At 34.1% G+C, this 20,976-nt stretch overlaps 1 protein-coding gene across 1 annotated transcript; it reads right to left on the bottom strand.

The window, feature by feature from the left end:
• Positions 1-213: 213 nt before the first annotated feature.
• Positions 214-20,875, bottom strand: LOC143052487 (uncharacterized). Its single transcript, XM_076225533.1, has 7 exons — positions 20,742-20,875; positions 12,686-12,869; positions 10,840-11,030; positions 10,228-10,437; positions 9,189-9,476; positions 7,834-7,943; positions 214-3,597 (listed from the first exon to the last, which is right to left on the bottom strand). The coding sequence occupies exons 1-7, from the start codon at positions 20,872-20,874 to the stop codon at positions 688-690; spliced, it is 4,026 nt and encodes a 1,341-aa protein (XP_076081648.1). The 5' UTR covers position 20,875; the 3' UTR covers positions 214-687.
• Between the last annotated feature and the right edge of the window lie 101 nt (positions 20,876-20,976).

Genomic DNA, 20,976 nt, shown 5'->3' with positions numbered 1-20,976 from the left:
CACACAATTGGATAATAAGTAATACATCTGATAAAGGTTAAAACAGTTATTAGTCAGTTTGTCATTTATTAATTAATATAATTGGTTGCATTGTTCATGTAATCTCTATAAATAGGAAATAAAGATATATGAATAAATGGGATAGAAAGAGTGTAAGGTTTAAAATGCTTTATGAAAAAATAATGTCCCATTTCCTAAAATCTCCTGAAATATATTTATTAATTTCACTACAGTACTTTTTATAACTGTTACATCTCTAGATTACATGAGTCATTGACCTTTATGGATTTCTGAATTATATATCTACTGACTGAAAAAGTCATGATCAATAAGATATGGATTTTTGTTTGATGGAAGAAATTTTTTCTGCCAAAATTGAATAATTTTTCTATTAAAGGGACTTACTTCTATAGTTTGAGGTAGATGTGGTATTCAGATCTACCATTTTCCACTGTATTTGAATAAAAAGTTACTTATTTGTACATTGTAATATATAACTCAAATTAAAAATGCTGCTTGGTATTGACGTAATAAAATGGCACATTTTTATGCACACATATATAGTATGTATACATCATATCTAATGTTTCATCATATATCATTCTATGTACTATTAAAATTATATTGCATGATTTATAGATGCATAGCTAAGAAGTTATTGCACACCAATGTAAAATTTACAAACTTTCACACTTCAATCGTTCCAGGACTATCATCTATATACCTAAGTCCCTCTTTGTAAACGTCTGAATTTATCTTAGGAGTACTGACAATTGGTTTAATCACACTTCCACCATTCAAACTTTCTGATGATTGTATTATTTGTCTATCACCAGCTGTCAATATAGGTGAAAATCCAGGTGTGTTATCTAATCTTCTTAATACCTGTCTCTTTCCATCATTTTGGACAGGTGTACGAAAATGACTTGAGTGACGTCTCACCCTTTGATCTTTGGAAAGATCTTTATTTGATCTTCTGCTGATCTCTGCTTCTGATTCTGTGTCTGAGTATGCATAGCATGGATTGGTTGCAGCCTCTGATTGGTAAAGACTCAAGTCATTAGTGTATGCTGGTGTTTTCTTTTGTGTATTCCGTGGTACATGTTTCTTTTTAAAATCATCAAGAATTGTTCTTGGTTTAATGTTTGTAAAACTGTCATTCTTTTGAACATTGTATGTTTTGTTAGCTGTCTCTACTTCAGATAGATATCTGGAACCATTCCTGTTTTTAGGTTCAGAGGAGTATTTGTGTTGGCTGGATGTTGATGATTGGTGCCTCTGACTACCTGGACCATACACATTCTCTTTACTCTCTTCATAGTCAAAGCTTTCCTTAGATCTAAATTTATAAGGAGAATTTTCTAATTGTCTGACTTCTATGTCTGATGACTTGGTAAAAACATCATCAGTAATGTCAGCCACGCTGTGTCTATATCGTTCACGGTCAAAGAGGTCAATACTACGTCCAAGTCTGTGTGGTGAATCATCAAACTCTGACACTGATACTGTTGAATCTTGACTAGATCTATGTAATGGTTTACTAATCGATGACTTCTTAAGTAAAGATTTTCCTGGTCGAGATGGGGAATTGCTGAATTTTTCTAATTTCACAGGTGTCAAGTCTTCTCTTATTATTTTACCAGGACGAAACGGAGAGTTGTTCATTACTGCCACTTTAACAGGAGTCAGGTTACTCCTTTGCAGAGTTTTAACAGGTGTTTGGTCTTCGAATCTAACAGATTTATGATCCTCTCTTAGTACTGTGGCACTATCATCTGCTAATGTTATGTCTTCGAACGAAGTGCTTTCTTCATTGTGTAATGGTGTCTTGTTGATGACACTTTTGTCACTGTGCCATGATGTTGTATCTGATTCACTTAGCAGGTAACTTAACCCTGGCAAGCTTTTTGCATTTTTCATATCTGATGTTATTTTACCATCAGATGCAACATTTTCTAATTGTTTGTGAGAATTTGTTCTGTTGAATGTGTCAGGAAAATCACCATCACTTCCAAGCTTTGTTGAAAATTCACCATCACTTCCCAATTTTGTGACAAATGTTAAACTATTCTGAAGCTTTTCTCCATTCAAACATTTCAATGATTGAGATTTAGCTACTGAATATCCACTATCATCTGTGCTCTTGTCAGTTGCAGAAGAATACCTATTATATCTATGACCACTAGATAGTGAGCCACTTGTTTCTCCGATGTCACTTGTAGACATTCTAGATCTTAATTCAGATGAATCGTGAATATATGAACTAGACATTTCAGGAAAGTTTGATGATGAAGACTCCAATTGAGATGTGTGATTACTGGACAAGCTGGTTCTGTAACTATTGATTGAACGAGTGTTCTCCTCCTGGACATAACTACTGGTAAGTGACGGTGTGGTGTCAGAGGTATGATACTCTGTACTTGATGTACCATCATGTAGTTGTTTTTGAATTCTGTTTAACATTTTCTTCGACCAAGATCGTAAGCTATTGTTGTAATCCTCAGATCCGTCTTCCTCTATTGAATTTAACTTAGATTGTGATGCAGAAGACATATAGTATTCCCCAACTTCTGGACTGTTCACATGGAATGATGATATATCTCCAAAAAAGTTTGACAATGTGGACGCTCCATAGTCTACTGAAGAATATTCCCTTGATGATTGGTGTGACAACCTCCGTGATTTATCGTTAGGAGTCATGTTTTCTTTGTTACTACTTTCTAAAAGATCTTCATCAGAGGACTGCAATGACCTCCCTGACCCACTGTAATCATTCTGATTACTGTTTTCATAATATTCATGGTGTATTTGCAGCAAGTTATCACAATGTTTATTATCTGTGTTTAGACTGTTGCCATATTTCTGTCTTGTTTGAATTTGATCACTATTACTGACCCCAGTATCTAGTTTTCTCCATGTAATTTGTGACTCGCTTGTTCTACGTTTGAGATTTGTTGTAGTTATGATTTGTATGATCTGATTTGCGGTATTGTTCAGACGATTCTGAGATTCATCCCATAATTTCTTAGGATCCAAGGGAGATAAGTTACAAGCTGATGCTTTGTATTCTGGGGGAGCATAAAAACTATCTTCATCAATACTCATTTCATGTTGAGGAGATTTGGCATTCTGTCCTGTCAGAGCAAAGGCTCTCTCTGAGTTGGATAGACTTGCAACGGAACCACTCCTTTCTGGATCTAATAAAACATGGTTAGAAAACGAAAATGTGTCTTTAGAATTACTTATATAACTAACAGATGGTGGAGAATAGTTGATCAAAGGTCTTGAACTTGATGCACTTAGATATGATGATTTAGTAGATGTCACGGTACCATTCCAGTCAGGATTTCTATTCCTTGATCTCCTGCCAAAACTGTATCTGGAATTATTCAAATTTTTGCTGGAGTCTGGTGTGTCAGTTTTGCTGTAATATGTTCCATTTTTCAAAATATCAGGTAAGGATAGATTTAATGACATGTTATCAAGATTACTGTATCTACTTGTTTCTGTGGTACTAAGACTGATTGAAGCATTCAGCCAATCTGCTACTCTTGCCACAGAATTGTTCATAGGAAATATGGGATCTCTATTTCTGTCCTGTAAAAAAAAACATATAAAATCAACAGACAAAACACGAAGCATGAAACTGTGCAGAAGTCTTTATAATATGGTTGTGTACTCTAATTAGAGCTTTGTTTAGTTCTGATTCCTTGTTGGAAAGGATTAGACTTTCAAATTGGTATCTGTTGCTTCTTTGTCAAAGATTCAATACTGGTTTGTAGAAGTATTAGTGAGATACAGAGTAAAGTGGACTGTTCCCTTGTGATCAAGCACATTAGGAATCAAGACTCAGTGTGCTAATCTAGTATAAAACAGAGTGTATTATGTCTCATTTACATACATTTGCCTGAATATGTATTTTAAATTTGAGACTGAGTTTTAAACAATCAAATAAAAACCATGAATATTTGTTTATTTTTGTTTCTGCCCTAAATATGATTGCATTTTTGTTTTTATCACTTTTATTGTTGCTTTTTTGGGGGTGTATTATAGTAAATATACCATGGTTCTTGTTTATACCCTTCTGTCCTTTTTCATTGAATGCTAAACCACAATTTAAAATAACAATCATTGCTATTTCTGTATATCATACTGTCACTGAACCCCTGTCTATTTTGAGCAAATAAAAATAAATGGTGTATTTCAATTTTGGTGTTCATTGCTTTGTGCTTCAATCTTGTTGAATTATAAATTGCTCTGTGCTTCAATCTTGTTGAATTATAATTATGGTAACTTCAGTAACACCAGTAGCACTCAGATCAAAATTAGGTAAGTTTGTATTTAGCCTATAAAATACTTATTTAGCCTTGAGAATTGAAAGGTCAGTTTATCCCATTCATACAATAGGAGTTGATAAATTTGGCTCCATGCCATTTACCTTGTCCAAAATTAAGGTCACTTTATTTTTATTGTGATATTGTTAAAGTACAAAAGAACCCTATATTCTGACCAATACTTAAACTTTGCGCATCTTGATTTAATTGTTCAAAATCTGTTAATGTTTAATTTTTGGGGTTACTTTCGGCTTCTTTTTTTTCAGACATATAAAAAACTATCGGCTTGACTTTATAGAAATAGACTATGCTTGCAGGTTCTCTTTTTTTTTTGTTTACACCAAAATCTAACAGATTATTATTTAGTTGCAAAATATTTTAAATGAGAGCTGAACTTTTTTCTATCTTTAAATGTGCATTGAAGGTTAAAATAATCATAATGTGAACAAGAATGAAGAAAACATCTTGGTCCCAATAAACATCATCAATCAGCATATAACATTCCAAATATTAATTTATCATACTTATATCAGTTCATATAGAATAAACTTTTAAAGATTTTCATTGATTCCTATTAAATTGAAATCTCAAGCCACTGTTTTGCATGTTTAGGTCATGCCCCAACAGAAAATCAATAAATATGACAGTACAAAGTACTCTAAGCACAAACACATAAGGTCACTGTGAAATAGACATCTAGGGCAGGAGCAAACAGTCAGTTATCCCAACCAGTTTGACTAGATCTCTAGTTTAAAAACAGTTTGACTAGATGTCTAGATTATTCTTGGAATAACAATGGGGTGTTCTATATTTTGACAATGTAAAGCCTCGGTCACACCTTACCGGTTAGCTCAAAAGGACGCCTAACGGATAACTTTTTTTCAATCAATTCATGTCCGTTAGATGTCCGTTCTTATCCGTTAGACGTCTGTCCATATCCGTTGCATGTCCGTTAAGCGTATGTTTTATCCGTCAACGTCCGTTCTGTCCGGTGGAAAATTTTGAGCATGTTCAAAACTTTGAACGGACGTCCAACGGATAAAATGTCCGTTGAACGGACGTTTCGTTTCCGTTTTGTACGGTACTCGTCCGTTTCGTTTCCGTTTTGTACGGTACTCGTCCGTTTCGTTTCCGTTTTGTACTGTACTCGTCCGTTTCGTTTCCGTTTTGTATCTGTTACGTGACTGTTATACATCCGTAGGAGGTCTGGAAGATAAATTCACCAACGGACTTCTACCGGACGTTTAACAGATAAAACGGATGTTGAACGGATGAGAAACGGACTTCTACCGGACGTATGACGGATAAAACGGATGATAAACGGATCTGAAACGGATAAATGTCAATTGAAAATTTTGCGTCAGAAATGCCAATTATTGGTATGTCAGATTTCTTAAGGTTCATGAATTCTTATTATTCATAATCGATCTTAGGCTACGGTTTTTTAATTTGTTGGTTTACGGATTTTTCGCATAAAAAAGTCGGGTCGGTCGGACGGAAAAAAAAAGAAAAAAAATATCTTTCAAAACAGAAAAAATATGCAAAATAAATATATATTTCACCTTACTAACAAAATGTTTATCTTATATGCTGTTTTGTCATCATTTCTTAACATTAAGTTCGATGAAATATTATTGATCAGTGATCATGAACATCGCATTACATCGTTTAATAATTTCCTGTAAAAAAGGGGGGTTGCACGGACAAACACGAAATTAAATCGTCATTTCACAAACAAGAAAAACAGATTCGCGTAGCTCTCAGAAAACTTGGTGAATAATGATCTTCAAGCACAAAAACTGATAAAGAAAAAAAATATAAAAACGTCGTACAAAAATAAGTTTCAACACACGTGTCGAAAAACGTAATAGACTCGTCCACTGGAAAAACGACAATATCGGGTTAATCAAGGATTTGTATAGTTACTATACAAATCCTTGGGTTAATCAGTTGTCATGCAATCCGGTTTTTATCCCAATGATCGATATTTTTTGTTATCTATGAAACAAGAAAATTTCAAATGATTTGTTAATATTCAGTACTTTAATTGATGTATTCCACCTGTCCACATTTGGACAAGTCTATTTCTCTGAGATGATGCATCTTACGGACTGATGACAAATAAGGGAAACGAACTAATTTGTAATTGGTTTTAAACACAGGTTTCGTTCCGCAAAATTATTTGCGCAAAAGACATTTCAAGGTCAGTTATAATTGATTTGTCGATTTTTAGAAACGTAAATTGGAAGTTTTATTTTTCACAACAGAAAGTGTTATCAACTTTGTTAATGATTAATGCATTTCATTTCATAATAAAGGAAAATTTTAATTATTTTTCAGGGATAATGCATTTATAAGGGTCGGCGGGAATAAAAAAGCATGAAAAGTCAATTTTATTTTTATTCTGAAAATCGGCAAAATCGGGTCGGCGGATCCGTAAACCAACAAATAAAAAAACCGTGGCCTTAGAGTATAGGCACGTCTTCACAATCAAGCAGTTCATATTCAGGGCAGACACTGCCCTTTGGCGGAATTTTGAAGAACAAACCAAAACCAGTAACACAGAAACATTTTGAATATTTATGCGATTTGCATGTTTTATTATTGTCGCCTTTGATTTTTCCGTATATCTTGTTCATCCGTTTTATCCGATACGATTCCGTTATGTGTCCGTTTTATGCAGTACGCTTCCGTTATGTGTCTGTTTTATGCGGTACTTGTCCGTTGGATGTACGTTCGACATCCGTTCTGTCAGCTACATGTCCGTTTCTCGTAGGTTGCATATCTGGTGTGTGTCCGTTTTGCATCCGTTACACGTCCGTTTTATTCGATCAGTACATCAACAGACTCCCAATAGATAACAATTTTGTCAACGGACAACTTTTATTTACATTCGTTAGGCGTCCATTCGTGCTATCCGGTAAGGTGTGACCGAGGCTTAAATGACATGAGGATCTGGATGGGTTTTTTTTCATATCTGTATTCTTTAAATTTTAGGGCGTTTTTCTTTTAATAGCCTTAAAAATAACTCTCATTCTGTAAAATTCTCATGAAAATGATTTTACTATTTAGTCTTTCTGTTACAAGATTATTTATCAAGTCTGTACATTGATCATTATATTATCAGTATTGCATTTAAGTTACCTAAAGTTACCTTTTATTTTTCACAGTTATTCTTTATACTTTTGCACCGCATTATTCTCTATTCTTTATTTTGTTGTGCATTTTCTCTATTCTCTTTTTGTTTTTTGCTTTTACATGTATTCTCTATTCTGTAAACCCCGTTCTGACCTCATAGTTAAACTTCTATAGTATGATTGGGATAAACTGACCTTTCAATTCTCAAGGATAAATAAGTATTTTATAGGCTAAATACAAACTTACCTGTCAAGGTAGAATTGTAATCTGAGTGATACTGGTGTTACTCAAGTCACCATAAGTATTAGTTTTTTTTGTTTTTGAAAGAGGTTCTTACTAAAATCAATTTATATAAACTTACAGGTAAAGAATTGGCTCTTTTAAACCAGTATGCTGTTAGATCTTTCTTGGTTTCTGCAGTACGACCAGTAGGATGACAGCAACAGTAATATCCAATCATCAAAATTCCTCCTGAAAATACATGTAAATGTATTCATATTTTAATAGAATATAATCCCTTTTATCTGAACATCCACGTTCACAAAATTGCATTGCCTCATGATTCAAGTGTGATTAAATGGAGACAGTTAAATTTCACCAGGCCTAACATTCTAAATACAATAAATATATCTGTGGAAAGGAAAAAATGTTGTATTGCACAGTGATGTAATCTGTTTCTATAGTCAGCTAATAGTTTTTTTATACTATTTCTATTTATCAAACACAAAAATCATAAATCTTTTGAAAAGAATATTGGAAACTGCTCTGTTTCGAAGTATTACAGCGACTCTCAAAGTACTAGACCTTTCAAATAAACAGCTGCGCCATGAGCGCATGATACGCCCAATGTCTTGTGTGGAAGTTTTATGCAATAATCATAAATAGTTTCTGAGAAAGTTTTAAGCAATAACCATATATTCTGTTTGAGACACGGCGGGACATGTGAAACCGCCCACCCTGTTTTTTTTTTTTTTACAAAAACCTAAATATCACAAAAATAAAATTTTGAATCAAAACCAAAAAGTATACAGATCTTAAGATTAATATAACAAAGAAGTGTGTAAAGTTTTAAGCAATAATCATAAATTGTTTTTGAGATATGGCACAACATGTAAAAAAACCCTTCCTCTTTTTTACTCAATAACTCAAAAATGAAACTTTGAATCATCACCAAAAAGTATACAGATATTAAAATTAATATAACTAAGAAGTGTTTAAAGTTTTAAGCCATAATCAAGAATCGTTTTTGAGATACGGTGCGACATGTGAAAAAAACACCCCCCTGTTTTAGTTACAAAGTGCTGTAACTCAAAAAGTATTAATCTTATTTTCACCAAAAAGTATACAGAGCATTTGACCATCATAAGAAACAACTATATTAAGTTTCATGAAATTTGGATAAGTCGTTCTCAAGTTACAGTGCGACATGTTTACGCCGGACAGACAGACGGACGGACTTCGGACATTTGTATACCATAATAAGTCCCGACAAAATTTTGACGTATAAAAATCAATGGTTGCAATATCCTCTAAAATAATTAAAAGTATTTCATTGAAGTTAAAAAGTTGACTTGAAAGAAAGGGTGCTGTCAAATTCAAGCAAAAATCATAGCAAAAATGAGCCTGCGAGTGAAAGAATATATTATGTACTATTTCAGAACTCTTCTATAAATATGATACTTTGAGCCCTCTACATTTATATACTTAGTAGCTTACCAAGTACAAAGCCTCCAAACACTAGAGATAAACTTGTAATCTCTAACCATGCTGGCGTACTCTCTGGTTTATAGATAAACCACAATAACATCATGAGAGCATTCTCAGCCAGGATAAAACAGTAAAACGCCGCCATTCTACTCTTAGATGGACCTTCTTTCAGGTTGAGGAAACAGAAGATATAGATGAAGCCAGAAATGGAATTAAACAAACGTTTCTCACAGGCTGTGTCTCCATATTCTGCATTCTGCATGGTTATCCAAAACGTCATAAATATCCAGTGAACTCCTGTAAAATTAGAGGATGTCAGATTGAGAGTTAACCAGATTTTCCTGCATGAATGTGAAATTTGCAAATCTGAACCTCCAAACAGAATCAAGTAAAACAAATAAATGAATGTTTGTAGGGTTCAGAAATAGAAATGCAAAAAACAATCTAAATATCATTGACTATTACTTTTCACTACTTACAGGTCTAAAACTTGACAACAATCCAAGTAAAATTGTAAAAATGGAATTTGTCACAGGAAACAACATATCTAAATTTTAAAAGATTTCAGAAGTGTTTTGAAAATTACCATTCTCTCATCATTCCCTATACATATTATAAAATCAGTATATGAGTATAGTTTGGATACTTGTTCCATCAGTTAATCAGTTTTTGTTTTTCTTGAAACAAAAATTAAAAACAAACAAGAATGTGTCCATAGTACACGGATGCCCAATCTGTACTATCATTTTCTATGTTCAGTGGACCCTGGAAATAAGGAAAAACCTCTAATTCGACATTAAAATCAGAAAGATCATATCATAAGGGACATTTGTACTAAGTTTCAAGTTGATTGGACTTCAACTTCATCAAAAACTTCCTTGACCAAAAACTAGACAGACGGACGGACGGTACGACGGACAGACAGACAGACGGACATACGAACGGAGGGAAGCACAGACCAGAAAACATAATGCCCATAAATGGGGCATAAAAAGTACTAAGTTTCCTAGTTTTACCCAATATAAATAAAAACAAATATATTACTAACCCATTCCTAGGAATACCCATGCTTGAAAAACCAAAGAGAAGACCACCAGTGCCGTAACTCTGGACAACAACATCCATGACTGCCATAATGTCAGTATAGTAACACCAAACCAGGACCTGGTGTGATGTTCTTTGTATGCCATCTTTAGGGCATCACTGTAGGCCGTCAGAGAAAAGGCTACTGATGTGAGAGACAATACAGTAGATACACCTACAATAAAAGGCATCTATATTTTAACACTAGTCCATTAGCAAGTTTTTACTCTGTAAACATGGTAAAGGTTAGAGTTCTTTATTGAATACTATCAAATGAAACAAAATCATTTCATCTTAATGTAATGGAATATAATTCAGAAAAAGTCTACCTTTGACATCTTTAGGCTCAACTGATTTACATGCATTATAAGTGTATCTGTGTGTGAAGTTTTGAATGATCATTATGATTGACTGTATAATTTTTCGTATGTGATTTTGCAAATTGAATTGTATGCTGTACTTGAATCCATTTGTTGACTACTGAAGCTACATATTCCATGACCAAAAAAAAGACATTTAATAAATTTACGTTTTCTTAAACACAAAAACACAAAATGTGATTTATAGAGTTGTTTACCTATGAGCCAGTTGTAATGACTAAACTTTAACATAATATATAGCTGTAATACAAGTTGTGGTGCTGATTCAGTAAAGGCTTCAATAAGGCGTAGTAGTGAAACATCCACATTGGCCCTCAAGGCAGAATCAAGATCATCTTTCTGTTTGGTTTTTCTGGATATATATCCCAATCTAAGTACCTCAATATACCTGAAAAGAATATATAAATACATTTTTAGCTCACCTGGCCGAAAGGCCAAGTGAGCTTTTCTCATCACTTGGCGTCCGGCGTCCGGCGTCGTCCGGCGTTAACTTTTACAAAAATCTTCTCCTCTGAAACTACTGGGCCAAATTTAACCAAACTTGGCCACAATCATCATTTGGGTATATAGTTTAAAAAATGTGTCCGGTGACCCGGCCAACCAACCAAGATGGCCGCCATGGCTAAAAATAGAACATAGGGGTAAAATGCAGTTTTTGGCTTATAACTCAAAAACCAAAGCATTTAGAGCAAATCTGACATGGGGTAATATTGTTCATCAGGTCAAGATCTATCTGCCCTGAAATTCTCAAATGAATCGGACATTTCGTTGTTGGGTTGCTGCCCCTGAAATGTTAATTTTAAGGAAATTTTGCTGTTTTTGGTTGTTATCTTGAATATTATTATAGATAGAGATAAACTGTAACAGCAATAATGTTCAGCAAAGTAAGATCTACAAATAAGTCAACATGACCAAAATGGTCAGTTGACCACTTTAGGAGTTATTGCCCTTTATAGTCAATTTTTAACCATTTTTCGTAATTCTTAGTAATCTTTTAGAAAAATCTTCTCCTCTGAAACTACTGGGCCAAATTTAACCAAACTTGGCCATAATCATCATTGGGGTATCTAGTTTAAAAAATGTGTCCGGTGACCCAGCCAACCAACCAAGATGGCCACCATGGCTAAAAATAGAACATGGGGGTAAAATGCAGTTTTTGGCTTATAACTCAAAAACCAAAGCATTAAGAGCAAATCTGACAGGAAGTAAAATTGTTGATCGGGTCACGATCTATCTGCCCTGGAATTTTCAGATGAATCGGATAATCGGTTGTTAGGTTGCTACCCCTGAATTGGTAATTTTGAGGAAATTTTGCTGTTTTTTTGTTATCTTGAATATTATTATAGATAGAGATAAACTGTAAACAGCAATAATGTACAGCAAAGTAAGAACTAAAAATAAGTCACATGACCAAAATAGTCAATTGACCCCCTAAGGAGTTATTGCCCTTCATAGTCAATTCTTAACAATTTTCTTAAAATTTGAAGATTTTCAATAACATTTTCCACAGAAAGTACTGTTATAGATAGAGATAATTGTAAGCAGCAAGAATGTTTAGTAAAGTAAGATCTACAAACACATCACCATCACCAAAACACAATTTTGTCATGAATCCATCTGTGTCCATTGTTTAATATTCACATAGACCAAGGTGAGCGACACAGGCTCTTTAGAGCCTCTAGTTATGGTTGTTGTTTGTTGCAGTAATATGTATATCATACATGTATTTGTTTTTCATTATAGTTTTGTACATAAATTTTGCAGTTAGTTTTCTCGTTTGAATTTAATTGTTTTATGTGCCAAGAAGTTTTTTCCCTGTCAGAGTTTAATCTACAATATGTAAAGAAAAGCTACCTTCTCTGTGCAATGGTGCTAGGAATACTATGTATAGATGATAAGAAATTTCCCATGTCAGTTTTGGCTGTAAATTGTAAACAAAAACTGACTTTACTGTGCATGCACAGTGCTAGTAAAACTACATGGGTGGTAAAAAAAAATCCATGGCAGAGTGTTGTCTGTAATTATAAACAAAAGCTGACTCACCTATGCAATGGGGCTAGGAAAACTACATGTGGTAAAAAGTTTTTCCATGTCAGCGTTTTGTCTGTAATGTGCCAGCGGAAGCTGAACAATAACATGGAAACTGATGAAAGAGCAAGAAATGCCAAACTAAGCGACCCCCATACATAATGTCCATCCAAGTAGAAAACTACTATAATAAAAATATCTGCAATTAAATAAAACCAGGATTAACACATTATAATTAAAGTTCATTAACAATGATCAATCTAAATACAATGTAACCAATGGTAACAGTTTTAAAACAGATACTAAAAGTTCCAAATGCATACATATAAAATATGAAATATTATACCACAATGTCACATACATGTAGTATACAGTATTTTGACTTCATCTAAGGTCATAAAAAATATAATTGTATAAAATTGTCCGTTTATAAAAATTTAGGTTAGGGTTATTGTTAATATTTTTTGTTGGTGTAAATTACAATACATTGTAGTGCGCACGTTGAAATGTCTCGCCTTCTTTATGAATCTTCCTTAAGGTCATCATGGTCATATAAACCAAATGAGAAATACATATTCACCTTTAAGTTACAATCATTCAATAGTCAATACACTAAATAAAGTTGACCTGCATGTCTTATTTAAGAAGAAGAAGAAGAAGATGCTTTATTTATACATGTTATAGTTTCTAAGAAACAGTTTTAACCAAGAAAACTAAACATTGACCAATGAACCATGATTTTAGATTTTTACCAACACTCCTGCCATTTGTAATTTATCATTGAACAAATTCATGATTGTTCGTGACGTCATGTTTATTTTTATCAAGACATAAGTGTATGTGGCTCACATTGTATTTTGATAAAAAAAAAAAAATATCATAAAAAAAAAAACAATAGTTTGTAATTGTTGGGAAATAGGTTTTGAAGGAATCCACTTTAATGGTTTTGGTGCTCAGTCAGTGGTAAAACATGTACTTTTTTATGCCAGAAAACTAGATACAGAATGTTTTAATTAGACATGACATCTAGAGGGTTCAATTTTAATCCTTTTTGTCGAGCCGTCGACTTATGTCGAAACAGCGAGACCTACAAAAATGTCGCAAAACCTAAATTCTGTCGTTGGCATCTACAAATATTCACTCTGTGGTTAAAGTTTTAGAAATTTAATTTTAAAAAACTTTCTTAAACTATCCTGGATTTCTACCAAACTTGGACAGAAGCTTGTTTATGATCATAAGCAGAGGCCAATTTAAGGGGGGGGACAGGGGCCTGGGCCCCCCTTTTTCTGGAAAAAAATTGGTTGATTATATAGGGAATCACTGAAGCATGACAGAAGCGGGTCCCCTTTTAGGCAGTCAGTGGGCCTCCACTTATGAAAAATTCAATTCTGTTTCCGCAACTGATAAAATACTGCAGTCTGCACGGTTAGCCACTAGTCTGATTCCCCAGACTAGTAAAATTTCATTCGGACTAGTAAGTTATTGCAAAACTTTGTTTGGACCAATAAGAAAAATGTCAGAATATTGGTCTTCGGACTAGTAGTTGAACAAGAATGTGTCCACAGTACACGGATGCCCCACTCACACTATCATTTTCTATGTTTAAAGGACTGTGAAATTGGAATAAATTCTCTAATTTGGCATTAAAATTAGAATGATCTTATCAAAGGGAACATGTATACTAAGTTTCAAGTTGATTGGACTTCTACTTTATCATGTTTATCAAAACTACCTTGACCAAAAACTTTAACCTGAAATTTGCACTATCATTTTCTATGTTCAGTGAACCGTAAAATTGGGGTCAAAACTCTAATTTGGCATTTAAATTAGAAAGATCATATCATAGGGCACATGTATACTAAGTTTCAAGTTGATTGGACTTCAACTTCATCAAAAACTACCTTGACCAAAAACTTTAACCTGAAGCCAAAAACTTTAACCTGAAATTTGCACTATCATTTTCTATGTTCAGTGAACCGTAAAATTGGGGTCAAAACTCTAATTTGGCATTCAAATTAGAAAGATCATATCATAGGGCACATGTATACTAAGTTTCAAGTTGATTGGACTTCAACTTCATCAAAAACTACCTTGACCAAAAACTTTAACCTGAAATTTGCACTATCATTTTCTATGTTCAGTGAACCGTAAAATTGGGGTCAAAACTCTAATTTGGCATTTAAATTAGAAAGATCATATCATAGGGCACATGTATACTAAGTTTCAAGTTGATTGGACTTCAACTTCATCAAAAACTACCTTGACCAAAAACTTTAACCTGAAGCCAAAAACTTTAACCTGAAATTTGCACTATCATTTTCTATGTTCAGTGAACCGTAAAATTGGGGTCAAAACTCTAATTTGGCATTTAAATTAGAAAGATCATATCATAGGGCACATGTTTACTAAGTTTCAAGTTGATTGGACTTCAACTTCATCAAAAACTACCTTGACCAAAAACTTTAACCTGAAGCCAAAAACTTTAACCTGAAATTTGCACTATCATTTTCTATGTTCAGTGAACCGTAAAATTGGGGTCAAAACTCTAATTTGGCATTTAAATTAGAAAGATCATATCATAAGGAACATGTGTACTAAGTTTCAAGTTGATTGGACTTCAACTTCATCAAAAACTACCTTGACCAAAAACTTTAACCTGAAGCGGGACAGACGGACGAACGAACAGACGAACGAACGAACAGACGGACGAACGGACGCACAGACCAGAAAACATAATGCCCCTCTACTATCGTAGGTGGGGCATAAAAACTAAATTTGAGGTACTTTTTAGAAATTCCCTATCATAATGACTATGTATGTAAAGTTACAAATGGATGCAACTATAACTTCATCATAAACTACCTCGACCAAAAACTTTAACCTGGCAAAGAGCTGTTTCACACAATCTCATTTTCATGTTCAATGAACCATGAAATGAGGACCAAAACCTAAATTTGAGGTACTTTTTAGAAATTCCCTATTATAATGACTATGTATGTAAAGTTACAAATGGATGCAACTATAACTTCATCATAAACTACCTCGACCAAAAACTTTAACCTGACATGGGACAGACGGACGAACGGACGAACGAACAGACGAACGAACAGACGAACGAACAGACGGACGAACGGACGCACAGACCAGAAAACATAATGCCCCTACTACTATCGTAGACGGGGCATAAAAAGTTTTTGGTGAAGACTGAGATAGTATCCAGAAATAAATTTTGTAAAAAAAAATCCTGTTTATTCCGTAAGGCCATAAAAAAGAATAGGTTTGTTTGCCAAAACGCTACCTACCCAGAAAAAAGCTGCCTACTCAAATTTTTTTATTGTCCTGATTTGAAGAAGTTTTTTTTTCAATCAGATATGCATGGAGATAATAAACACCTGATACTTCAATTTCTCTTTTTGAAAATGCCTACCTACCTACCCACTGTCTCAACCTTTGGGTAGGGTTTGGGCAAACCAAAATATTTTTAATTGTGGCCTAATTGGTGAATATTTTACTGTAATTCATCAAAATATCTATCGTGATTCGTTAGATGTCAATAATAATTGTTACTATCATTTTTGGGAAAAAAAATAACAGGATTAACGTGATTTGTCAAATTCTGTCGATGTTTTTATCATCTATATTTTCTAAAAAAAGGTGTACATTTTATTGTCATTCATACTTCAAATATTACCATTAACATCATTTGGCAAGAATTTTTACCGTTATTCGTCATGAAGGTACCCCCATTACGACCCTCATAGATGTTTAAGTGCGGATATATAATATTATGCCACTTCATCGGTATGTGTTATACATTGATGTCTTTGTGTAAATGTAATAGCGGATATTTTACACAATGTATAACACATACCAGTTGACTGGCATATATAAATTTCAGCCCCAATGGCCAAACATTTATCAATTTATACACATCATTTTGAGGTCAAACTTACAGAAACATCATCATAGACAGTATGGAAGCATACAGTGAAACAAATTCTCAGATTTGACTGCCAAACGTCAATTTTAGGAAAAATACAAACTTTACTCACCGTTTCGATGTAAACAAATACTCACTTCCGGTCTACCTGATTGACATTTCCAAAATGAAATGTACATCTATTTACAGCATTTTAATTCATGCCTTGATAATAGCAGGGGTAGCGGCATCTATTGCTAACACCAGCAAAACCCTTGAAAGAAACTTCATAAAAAAGGATGCATATGCTGAACCATATAATCATCATATTCATAAAGCATTAGTGGAAACTAATATTAGTAAGTTTTCAGTTTACGTATACAGAGACATCAATAAAAGACACAAATGGTATACAAACATTAATACAACTCAGACCAACATATATCTGATTATACTATGTGGCGACATACACTCCAACCCTGGTCCAACAAAATACCCTTGCACACTCTGTGCAAAAGCTGTAAAAAGTAACCAAAAAGCATTACAGTGTGATGAGTGCAACGAGTGGACTCATATTAAATGTAATGGGCAAATCAATGAAAAAGAATATGCAATGTTCCAGAAACATGAACATCTAAGCTGGAGTTGCCATAACTGTCTCTTTACCAACGTGAGTACATCTTTTTTCAATCTAAGTGTTGGCAATGACAATTCGTTCAGTTCACTTTCAGATTCTAACAGTGATGAACTAGATACCAATAAGTCAATAAATATAACATTGAATGAAAACAACAACCAGACCCTGACAATGATAGGCATCAACACCACCAGTCTTTACTCATTAAAACAAAGGATAGCATTCCAATCATTAGTAGACACACACAGGCCAGATATATTATGCGTTAACGAGACCAATGTGGACAAAAGCTTTCAAAATCCATCCATTTTACCAACCGATCATTACGAAATAATCAAAGACCGTAAAAAGGGAGATAGAGGAGTGTTAATAGCAAGCAAAACAACACTTATATGTACAGAACAAACCAAATTAAGAACTGAATGCGAGATTATCTGGACTAAAATACAAATAGAAGGAAGTAAAAACCTTTATATTGGATCCTTCTACAGAAATCCAAAAAGCACACTAGAAGACCTTGAAAACCTCGACAGATCACTGAGTATGATTGATACAAATAGCAACAACATTATACTAATGGGCGACTTCAATCTTCCAAGCATAAACTGGGAAAATGGAACAATCAAACCAGTAGCTCAGTATGGTACAAACATCAACCAAAAAATGATAGATATCATGAATGACCACAATATTGAACAGGTTGTTTCAGAACCAACAAGAGAAAACAACATTCTAGATTTATGTTTCACCAACAACCCTAATCTTATAAAGAAAGTAGAAGTAGGACCAGGTATAAGCGACCATAACCTTGTTAAGATCACTATAAATACAAAGGCAAAAATTCACAAAAAACCACCTAGGAAAATATACATGTATAAAAAGGGGAACATGGAAGGTATAAGATCAGACCTAAGATCAAAACTTGAAAATTTCAAAGAAGACAGCAATAAAGAAGGTATAGAAACATCATGGACAAACTTCAAACACCTAGTTACAGAATCGATTGAAAATAACATACCATCAAAGAATACTACTACAAGATGGAATCTTCCATGGATAACAACAGAAACTAAACAAATGATAAGAAGGAAACAGAGACTTTACAACAAAGCCAAAAAATCAAACGATAAGAAACACTGGAAAGATTTTAAACTTTATAGAAAGAAGGTCAAAGAGCAACTTCAAAGCAACCACGATCAATATGTCAAAGATATTCTGACACCTGAAGAACCAATAAAAGCACATACAGACAGTTGCAGAGAACAAATATATGCTACAACCAAGAAATTTTGGTCGTACATAAAAGGTATGAAGAAGGATAGCAGTAACATCAGCATGCTTAATAAGAATGGTAAGGACATCATAGATGCAGAAGAAAAAGCAAACATCCTTAATCAGCAGTACGAATCAGCATTTTCTGATATTGATTTTAACCAGTACATAGACATACGATTCTATACAGATGTTGAATTTAGGCTACCAAAATTACCAAGACCTATAGTACACATGAAACCAATATACATATCGATACCTGGAATTATCAAACAGTTGAAAAATATAAATCCTAACAAAGCAACAGGACCAGATCTGATACCTTGCAGAGTCCTGAAAGAGACAGCAGAACAAATAGCACCGTACTTGGAGGTTATATTTAATAAATCTATCAAATTAGGAACAGTACCATCAGACTGGCTCATCGGTAATGTCATCCCGATCTTTAAAAAGGGCGATAAAACAGATCCAGCAAATTACCGTCCTGTCTCCCTTACATCTGTCCCTTGCAAAATTATGGAACACATAATCTTTAGTAGTATTATGAACTACCTGGACAACAATAATCTCCTGTCATCATACCAGTATGGATTCAGGAAAAACCACTCGTGTGAACAACAGCTCATAAACACCACAGAAGATCTAGCTAGAATAAGAGATAACAAAAGCCAGGCAGATATACTGATACTGGACTTCAGTAAGGCCTTCGATACCGTGCCACATCGCCATCTTGTACACAAACTTAGGAAAAAGGGTATTGATAAGTACACAGTAAACTGGATAGATAACTGGCTCCAAAATAGAAAACAGACAGTACTCCTAGATGGCTTTAAATCACATCCAGCTACCGTAAGATCCGGAGTCCCTCAAGGAACCGTACTTGGCCCACTTCTATTTCTCCAATACATCAATGACATTGGGGATAATTTAACAACTGGCACCAGCATAAGACTCTTTGCAGATGATTGCCTACTTTACAGAGACATCAAAACTCATAATGATACAGAAATATTACAGAAAGACTTAACTGAACTAGAAAAATGGTCTATCGATTGGAAAATGTCATTCAATCCAAAGAAATGCTACGTTTTACAGACAACGCATAACATCCGTAATAGAATTATAAGACCATACTTCTTACATTCTACAAAATTGGAACTTAAAGAACATAACCCATACCTAGGGGTGGAGCTGGACAGCAAGCTCAATTGGAACCATCACATAACCTCAAAAGTTAACAAAGCTTCACAACAACTGAATTTTGTAAGAAGAAATTTATATAGATGCCCTCAAGAAATTAAACAACACGCTTATATTGCTCTGGTAAGACCACACCTGGAATACAGCAGTTCAGTATGGGACCCCCATTGGAAGAAGGACATAAAACGTATAGAAATGGTACAACACAGGGCGGCAAGATTTGTAACCAAGAACTACAATTACCAACCCGGCTCTATGACCGCAATTCTACAATCTTTAAATTGGCCTACCCTTGAAACGAGAAGAACAGCAAATCGATTAATATTATTTCAGAAAATACTGTACCACCAAGTAGCCACTGAAATTCCCCAATACTACCTCATCAACAACAGGAAAACACGTCATAGTCACACAGTCAGCATCATGCAGCCACAATGCAACACCTCTGAATACGAGTACAGCTTCTACCCACGAACAATCCGAGACTGGAACCATCTACCAGGAAACATTGCAACTGACACCGACTCGGACTCTTTCAAGGAAAACCTCTGGTCACACTTCCATCCTGAGACCAGAGTCACAGTGATGCTGTAAAGATCATCCTTGTTTTTATCCTGCACAGACCACAATTTTAAACTTGTATATATTTATTTACTTTTCGGTTTCGTTGATCACAAATTGTACAGCACCTGCACTTGATGACACAGCATCAGCGTGATGGTATTTTTCCGTTGCTGATTAACGAAAGAAGAAGAAGAAGACATGTATGATACATGCCTCTGTGGTGCAACCAGCGCAGATTTCCAAACAGCGATCTGCCAATCATCTGGTGTATCAATCAAGCAATCATAAGACTGTTCAAAGGGTGATTTAAAAGGGAAAAAAACAAGTTCAAGATGCTACTAAATTTGAGAAATAAACATTAAAATTTTGTTCTGAAAGAACAGCATATAATAATGTTCAAGATATAAAAAAATATAAAAACAAACAGTGAACAAAACTTAACTTTAATTTACGTTTATCCTGATGGACCGTTTTCTTACCAGAGATTATGTCTAACAAATATGACAGTAGACTGATGACAATAACAGTCATGTCATAGACTGAAAATGATTTTTTTATCATTTTTTCAGTTTTTGAATTTGAAACTTGGCGCACTTGCTTCCTGTTGGTCATCCATTTTAATTTTATATTATTGTAAAGTGTGTGAAACCAATAAAAAAGAAACCAGTTATATGTCATTTATTGAAATATTTTGTTACTTTTAATATTTTGCTC

Source organism: Mytilus galloprovincialis, chromosome 1, assembly GCF_965363235.1.
Source record: "Mytilus galloprovincialis chromosome 1, xbMytGall1.hap1.1, whole genome shotgun sequence".
NCBI lineage: Eukaryota > Metazoa > Mollusca > Bivalvia > Mytilida > Mytilidae > Mytilus > Mytilus galloprovincialis.
This window is presented reverse-complemented; position numbering and strand designations above follow the sequence as displayed.

Excerpts from the sequence above, each read along its gene's own strand:
- LOC143052487 (XM_076225533.1), bottom strand. The coding sequence starts at position 20,874 with ATGACCAACAGGAAGCAAGTGCGCCAAGTTTCAAATTCAAAAACTGAA. Across the intron at positions 12,870-20,741 it reads TTTGTTAGACATAATCTCTG|ATATTTTTATTATAGTAGTT; the intron begins GTAAGAAAACGG and ends ATTTAATTGCAG. Across the intron at positions 11,031-12,685 it reads TTCCTAGCCCCATTGCATAG|GTATATTGAGGTACTTAGAT; the intron begins GTGAGTCAGCTT and ends TATTCTTTTCAG.